We start from the raw sequence: 8,330 nt of genomic DNA on the forward strand, positions 1-8,330 counted from the left end.
CTTCACCGTTGGCGGTTAAACAGTGCTCCTGCCGAAATCTGACAAAATAATCTGGCCACACTGGAGATGGGTCGTAGCGAACGTCACGGCACGGTCGAAGTAAACAAACAACGTCGCGAAGGCCAATTTTGATGTGGTGGTGGTGCGTGTGACGATCCCCTAATTTGGTTAAAATGAACGCTAATCGGCCGGCTTCCGTTCGGTCCACGCTATTGTGCGCGTAGTGCGACCGCTCAACTGTGCATTGTGAATGGAGAAATGATTAGTTCCTATTAAAACCCCGTGGGCAGCTACTTGCATGGAGTATCGTTCATCTCACCCCCCACTCCACACCATCATCCGTCCTGGAACGTGTAACGCATCGTAGAAGTGTGCATTGGGTAGCGTCATCACACCGGCAACGTACAACCGTATTACACCAGCATCATGAATCAAGAAGTTCGCTTTCGTCGTAAGCACGTGATAATATTCCTGTCCATCGTCGGAATCCTGTTCATCTACTCGCTAAGTTCCAGCCGGGACTGTACGGGAAGTGAGCAGTTCTCAAGGTCAAAGCTGGATGGAGCTGAATCTTGGGAAGCTGGTCAAGGACGCGACGCCTTTCTGCCCAATCGAAAGGGTCCAACGATCTACGCGGTAACGCCGACCTACGCGAGGCCCGTGCAGAAGGCCGAACTAACACGGTATGTCATCATGTGAAACAGAGAGGCATAAGGTGAAGGTATCATCACGTCCATGGCTACATATTTCAACATAGCCTTTAACCTCTGTGGAGCGGACATTCACACTATAGCCGAACTTCTTTGTTTGTTTCATTCAACGTTCTGTGGCTAAATTAATCTTTTTCCAATTGTTCGTTTTAGCCTTTCGCAGGTCATCCGTTTGGTGCCAAACGTGTTCTGGGTGATAGTGGAGGACGCATCGCAAACGTCCACCCTGGTCACCAATCTGCTCCGGCGAAGCGGTTTGCAGGAGCGCAGCGTACAACTGTTTGCCAAAACACCGACCAATTTTAAGCTGCAAGGCAAAGATCCAAACTGGCTCAAGCCACGTGGCGTGGAGCAGCGCAATGAAGCGCTCAAGTGGATACGGAACCGGTTGAAGCATAATGCCCTTGGTGAGCCGGAGTCCCCCAGTCACTCGATCGTTTACTTTATGGACGATGATAATACGTACAGCACGGAGCTGTTTGAAGAAATGTCAACAATTGAACGGAGCAAGGTAACGAGAACATGTACCAAGTAGAGCAAAATGGATATGATAATGCTGTTCTGTTTATCTTTCTTGGCAGGTTGGCGTTTGGCCCGTCGGTCTGGTTGGCGGGCTGATGGTAGAGAAGCCCGTGCTGAACCGGGACGGTTTGGTGCTTGGGTTTAACAGTGCCTGGAAACCGGAACGTCCGTTCCCGCTCGATATGGCCGGGTTTGCAATCAGCTCCGATCTGCTGTTGGAAAACCCGCAGGCCCAGTTCAGCTACGAAGTCGAACGTGGCTACCAGGAGAGTGAAATCCTGCGCCATCTCACGATCGTACATGACATGCAGCCGCTCGCGAACCGGTGCAAGGATGTGCTGGTATGGCACACCCGCACCGAAACGCCGAAGCTCGACGCGGAGAAGGCACTGCAAAAGAGTGGCAAGAAATCGAACGACGGCATGGAGGTGTAAGACAGACAGACGGTAGAAGGCGCATGCAACCTACGGTAAGCGTCTTATGCGCCCAATGGCACGCTAACTTGGTGATGGTAGTAGATACAGGGTTTTCAATGATATTATTGACGTGTTCAGCGAGTTGTTGATTCGTTCGGGCATATAATTGACACTTTCAGCGAGATATTGAATTGTTCGGAAGCAGGCGTTGACAAGTTCGGCGATACTATAGAGCTGTCACTTTCGTACCCCTTGGACTGCAGCTTGGATCATTCTCATCAGAAAGTAAACATACGGTTTTCGTAAAAATATGTTTGTTTTAACTAATTCATGAATTAAACAGCTTGGAGAATGATTATTAGCTACTTTTAGGACTTTTCAGAATGAAAAATTGAACCCTGCGGCACAGTGTGTAAACAAAACAAATGACAACACTACACAATTGCTGAACTTGTCAACGCCTGCTTACGAACAATTCAATATCTCGCTGAAAGTGTCAATTATATGCCCGAACGAATCAACAACTCGCTGAACATGTCAATAATATCATTGAAAACCCTGTAAGCTAGGTTAAGATCCCCTCGACACCACAGTAGTGTAAGGAACAGGTAAACATTGTGGACCACAGCAACTCGTTTTTTAAATGTATGGCGTGCAGCTAAAATGTTAGAAATTTCAACCTATTTAATTTATTTCAACTCACACAACTCGACGAGATATTGCACTCTTTATTAGCAACTGGTTAGTTGGCGCCAAAGGCGAACATTTGTCGGCGAGTAATGATGATCAAATTAGGTGTGATTAAAGCCAAGCCGAAAACGACTCATTTTAATTAAGAGATGAAACCATTTTTGAAACGGTGTGTAAAATTTACCACAATGATGACATTGATTTATATTAATTTCATATTTAATGCTATGGTAATCATAATTGCCTTAAGTTTTTATTAGATTCACTCGAGCTTTTTGTTTCGTATAGTTAGGAGATTTTTCAATATAAAATAAAATTTCGGTTTACTTTCATTTATTTGTAATTTGGGCCTTCTAAAGCCACGTTTATGTTTTTTTTTATTGATTGCTTTCATTGTTGAGGGTAAAATTAATTATTTATCAGTCAATTTTCCTCATCACTGACGACAGGCAGTACACTACATCCGAACAGCATACGTGTATCATTTGCGTGAATTAATTTTCATTTTTTTTCATCCCTTTGCATAGTTCATCGTTCTCTTTGCTCGAAATGCATAATAAGTGATTATTGACTCGAATAATTATGACCAATTAGCTTTAATTTCGATCAGTCTGATATGCCGAAAAGCGTTGGCTCGGATTGTTTATCCAACACAGATAAGTTCGTTGCCAAAAACGGTTTATTTTTGAAGCCGACTTCTGGGATGTGTTCTATATTAATTGTTAAAGAATGTCGTTCTCTTACTACACTATCTATCTTTGCTGTATACGCGCATAACACATGCGACTCCTTGCACCGAAACGCACCCCTCTCGCATGCCGTCAGCCCTTTTCTGTATCGCTTTTCGTCTTAACGCCACAGTCACGCCTTGGGACACATCTGGCAGCGCACATGAACATGCAATATTGCCGAAAGTGTTGGTCACATCCCAGCTGACCAATAAATGGGCCAATAATGGCAGTAGTCACGCACACACCACACACCGTAAGCGCCCCCCCGTTGGAAGCCTGTCATGCTTTGTGGGCCATCTTGACCGGGTGGTGTGTCAATTCTCCACTTCTATCCAATCTGGGCGAAAACGATTTTAATGGTGGTCCACCGCACGAAGCTGTATCGACGAAAAGTTTCGATGTTGGAAAAATTATTTCATTACTACACCAACGGCGGTGGGGTTTGGGGCCCAACTTTACGCCATGCCGTTGGTGTTGAAGCTTGACGCACACGATGCTCTCGTGGACGTGACGAACCGCAACCATATCAACCACGCCACCACCACCGCCGTTGGTGTGTGTGCTGGCGGTGTGAAAAAGTCATTGTCTTAATTACATTTCTTCCGGATTGGTTTTGGCGAAAGTTTTGGCGGAAGTTTTGCTCCCTGCCCAGCGCATGGGAAATAACAATTCAGCAGCGAGGGAGCGAAAGAACGTCTGCTTTCCGATTAGGGTGCGTATAATCTATCGGAAGCTGTGGAAGTATTTCAAGAATGTCGTTGCCGTGCGATTGGGATAGGAAAATTTCTAATCACTGGCCTTTATCCACGCTTGATGGTGCGTGTAAAATCACGTTTTTAAAATCAAAATTCATCTGATGGTTTACGACACGGAGTGTGTCTTTTTAATAATCGTTGAATGACTTTAAGAAAATCTGTCCCTACAAGAAGACCGGCTATTCGGTTCCATCTGGACGGTCAGCGCTTGGAATGTGGGAAGTGGGGGAAAATAAAGGACACTGCTTTATCGAACGTACATAGGCCGATAGCCGGCTCTTGTGGGTTGTGGGGTAGGATTTCCTGCCTTCTTGAACTTTCCTGCAAGTAACAATGGCTCAGTGAATGAATCTGATTTATGGGATTTTGTTTCTCCTTTTTTCCTAGAACAAACCATCAGCACAGTACCTGATGGATGGAAATAAAAATGTCATTTATATTCATTTATTCTATCCCCCCACAAGCATTGGAGCGGTTCTCTTGCAGTTTTTTTTTCTCCATCCATGCCGTCTTTGTGTGCCGAAAGGAGCTACAGTTGCAGTCCGAAGGTTCCCTTGCGCTTGTCCGCTAGGGTAGGGTGAGGCTGCGGACCCATCATGCAGAGACTTGTCAGGCAAAGTGAGTGAGGCTCTCGTGAGATGATTTTGCTTTTCCATTGCAGAGTGTTTAGGCTGCGTTGTCGCAGCACTGAAGCACTGGGGACGTGACCAGAAAGCTTAACCACGCTCCGGCCCCCCCTGGCAGAGGACTAATGAAAGCAGAAAGCTGTGTAGTTTAGCTCTACGCAGCAGATAGATGACTGAAACGTAGGCCCCGTAGAGCTCTTTGGCCCTAATCCGTACGGGATGCGCCGTAAAGGTGGCTCTCGGGAGTAGGCACCACACACAACACCGCACACCGTTCACAAGTCATGTAATGGATCAAAACGTTACAAAACTTTGCAGTGGGTTATGTGGGTTTAAAAGTGTGTGTCTGATTTTTGTTTTTGCGACAGTGAATGCGGGTTTGTGCAAGAAAGTTCACCCAACCGTAAAGTGGACAAAGTTTGGCAGGAAAGACTCCTGATAAAACCACCTCTTCGAGAGGAGTGCTTCTCATATTTTGGGTAAAAACTGGGGCGAGCGGGAACAACTTTTATTTACTTTACACCAACCCATCCAGCTCGACACTAAATAGACCGAGGGCGTGCGAAGGGCACATCATGATGCACTTAGGGTTTCATCAAAGGGAGCTGAAGCCAGCACGAACGCAGGAAGGAAAACACACACTTACCCGGCCGAACCTTTAATAGGTTGTTCATTTGAAGACGTTCTTCGATGGCAAGGAAGGATGCTTGTTGAGTACTACGAAACGAATGCATGAATCTGGTTAAAGGCAGCCCCAAACTGCGACGCACACTGTTGGCTGCTGTCAGCCAGTTTTGGGCCTCTGCTACCAAACCACATTTCCATTCTTCGGTGCGTGCATTCCTTCTCTCGTTCCGCAGTTTCCGCCACTGAAGTTCCCCCGCTCGTGCTCTTCGCATTGCACATTGAATAAGAAATCCAATTAGGGATAAAACTTCCTCTCCATTACCCAAAAACCCAGCCGGGGCAAGACAGTGAGCCGTAATCTCGTTACCCCTTCGCCCCCGGGGGTTTCGAACCACTCCGTGTTAAGGGAAAAGAAAAACATTAGAAACACTCCAGAGCGTCGTCTGGGGGTAACTTCGTTTTTTTTTAGGGTGGGGCCTGTGTTTGGTGAATAGTGGAGCCAGCCTGGCACCCACGGCCAACGTCCCATATCCTTGAAATCTTGCTTGATAGATTTGAAGTGAGGTGAGATGAGATGGGGAAGAAAACACATGCAGTTTTGTTGTTCCCCTCCCGCAGCAGTGAGCAACATTTCGGGGTTTGTTGCTGCTGTTGAATGCTCAGCGGATATGTTGCTTGTGCGTTCGAAACAAACGAAGTCTCTGTGAGTCTCTGTCCTATGTTTCCTTCTTCCGCCAACAAAAAAAAAACACTCTGGAATGGTCGGAATGTCGGAAAAGTCGGTTCGGTGTCATGTTGAATCTTCCTCCTGAACGAATCGCACCTCATTCCACGGGACGGCATTCAATCCAGACGGGGCGAAAGTTTCTTCAACCGTAGCGAAACTCTTCCCTCCCCCCCCCCCCTCCCCCCACAACGAAAGTTCGATTGGCGCGAAGAATGCCTACAGTAATTCCCCAAACAGCACCCGGCACGACACGACGCTGAGGAAAAAAGTCACTTTCGCCCCCCAAGTCACCCAATCGGCCTTTTAGATGGTGGAGGACTAAGACAGACTTCTAATGCTAACTTTAGTTGGATTGGGGCGGAAGGATAACCCGGAAGGAACACTTTCCGGCTTTGGTGTCACGTGGGGTGGTGTTCCGAAGTAGACATTTTGGTGACATCAGGTTATTACAACCGCAGCACCACAGTACAGACAAAAAAGCCCACAAACAGTCGCCAGATGACCCAAGTTGGAGCAGCATTTAATTAGAATGATTAGATCAGTGTAGGGGGAGGGTGTGGGTGCGCCAGTTTGTCGTGATGACATTATTTGAGCACTTTGTGGGGGGCGGGAAGGCCTTTTTCTTTCTTCTTTTCCTGTATACGTTGCACGTTGTAGGCAGTAGAAGGGGAAATATGGTTAGGAAGTAAACATGGTTAGAAAAATGTCAATCAAGTTGTTAGAAGAAGTTTCAGTTCCTTTAAGCTAGTTACATGTGCCACATGACATATTCATTCGTACGTCCTCTATAAAAAGTGACTTAAGATGCACCGTGTGTGCACCGACCATACCAGCGTGTGGTCTATAAAGAGGCAACATTTTATTGGCGACAGCATTGCCGTTAACTCGCACGCCGTTTAGTAACAGCGATTAATCTGGCAGACGGTGACTGCGCTATAATTGAAGTCGTAAAGCTTCACACATTCCCTTTTTCCGGAGCTGTCTGCTGTGTGCTGTGTGTGCATGACGCTTCAATTTATTGCACACACTCTGGATGCTCTGCACGCCAGCACGTGTCTTCGTTTAACACATTCCTACCGTTTTGGGCTGTTAATAGCGTGTGCATGAATTTACAAACCCCTGATGTTTATGATTATAAAATTGCGGAGGGACTTTATGCGATACAATGCCACCTTTTTTGTGTGTTGCGAATCACCCGCTTACCATATTGAATGATGGCAATGAAAGTCCAATCTTCAATGTGAATGAATATTTATGAAAGGACACAACAGCGGCGCTTGTCATCCTTTTCCGGCTTCATGACATGTGTCATGCTTCCTACGGATGGGTAATTAAATTTTCCCTTGTCCTACTTTTTTGCGTCCAATTTCCTGGCCTTTCCCACAGCTCCTAGTTTCATTTTGATCCAAGTGCAGCAAAAAACACGAACAAAAAATGGGCTCTAAACGCATAGAAAGAAGTGTCCATTTTTTTGGGGGGAGACCATCGTTAGGTACTCTCTCGCTCGTTCAGTGGCCAGTGGCGGGTAATCCATCCTGACAGAATGTATGAAGAGTTTCCTTTTTTTTGGTCCTTTCACTTGGCGTATCATTATTACATTTCGGGACATCTTGACCGATGCTGCGTTGAAATTGGTTATCAGCATGCTGTTTGTTTGTCGTTTTTTTCTCTTCACATTGCTGTGTTGGCCCCAAACCGAGCTGGAGAGGATTATAATTAGATTCGTCCTTCCCACTGTGTGCTAGAGGCGCGCGCGCGGTTTGAAGTTTTCGGGATGACGATGACAGCGACCGAACGAGCGAGCGCTGGCTGGCGCACACAATTTCCGGCACAGACGACGGATTGTTCCGACTTCCCGCCGAGTGGTGTCCCTTTTTGAACTTGCACACCTTCTCCTGCTGGAATGCAAACCCCAGGTGGTAAGCGAATATGAAAGCGGAAGCGTTCCCTCTGCTGTAAATAATGACAGGGGAAATGCCGTGGGGTTTTTTTCCCTCATCTTCATTAAACTAGGAGTCAAGTAATGAAGGCAATCAAGTGAATCAAGGAGTTGGGAGTGACCTAGCAAGGAAACTGCTGCCAAAATAAAGAGCTTTACTGTAGGTAATTAAATAAAGCAATATTGTTTTGTCACAACACTACAATACATTATTTGTGTGCGCTTGAGGTACAACTTATCTTTAAAGTGTCACTTTAAACTAATCGTGTCTAGACGTCGTAACAAACCGTTGCATAAAATGGCACCATTAAACGGGTGACGCACACACACGCTCTTCTCCTTCCACTGCGCTGCTCAAACAGGACGCGTGCAAACAAACTCTAAACAACACTTCCGCCGGCCCTGTGCATGTGCTGTTTGCCTGCCGCCTTCCGGTCGTGGGTCGGTGGGCTTTCTTGCTAAACATTTCGAGAAAATGTTTGTACACCGTACCATTGTCCGGCACCTGTTCTTCTTCTTTAACGTTGAGCGGGTGGGCTTTGCCCTTTGGCAAACGGTAACACTTCCTTTGACCCGCAAATTGCAAT

At 46.4% G+C, this 8,330-nt stretch overlaps 1 protein-coding gene across 1 annotated transcript; it reads left to right on the forward strand.

Annotated features, from left to right (window-relative positions):
* The first annotated feature begins 80 nt into the window (after positions 1-80).
* Positions 81-2,497, forward strand: LOC120947568 (galactosylgalactosylxylosylprotein 3-beta-glucuronosyltransferase I). The gene is made up of 3 exons (XM_040362990.2): positions 81-683; positions 864-1,221; positions 1,292-2,497. The coding sequence occupies exons 1-3, from the start codon at positions 427-429 to the stop codon at positions 1,664-1,666; spliced, it is 990 nt and encodes a 329-aa protein (XP_040218924.2). The 5' UTR covers positions 81-426; the 3' UTR covers positions 1,667-2,497.
* Positions 2,498-8,330: the final 5,833 nt, after the last annotated feature.

This window comes from Anopheles coluzzii, chromosome 2 (assembly GCF_943734685.1).
Source record: "Anopheles coluzzii chromosome 2, AcolN3, whole genome shotgun sequence".
Classification (NCBI taxonomy): domain Eukaryota; kingdom Metazoa; phylum Arthropoda; class Insecta; order Diptera; family Culicidae; genus Anopheles; species Anopheles coluzzii.

What these genes read in the sequence shown, in the direction of transcription:
- LOC120947568 (XM_040362990.2), top strand. Translation starts at nt 427, where the DNA reads ATGAATCAAGAAGTTCGCTTTCGTCGTAAGCACGTGATAATATTCCTG. An exon ending in CAGAAGGCCGAACTAACACG is followed by an intron (nt 684 to 863) that starts GTATGTCATCAT and finishes TGTTCGTTTTAG; the next exon opens with CCTTTCGCAGGTCATCCGTT. An exon ending in CAACAATTGAACGGAGCAAG is followed by an intron (nt 1,222 to 1,291) that starts GTAACGAGAACA and finishes CTTTCTTGGCAG; the next exon opens with GTTGGCGTTTGGCCCGTCGG.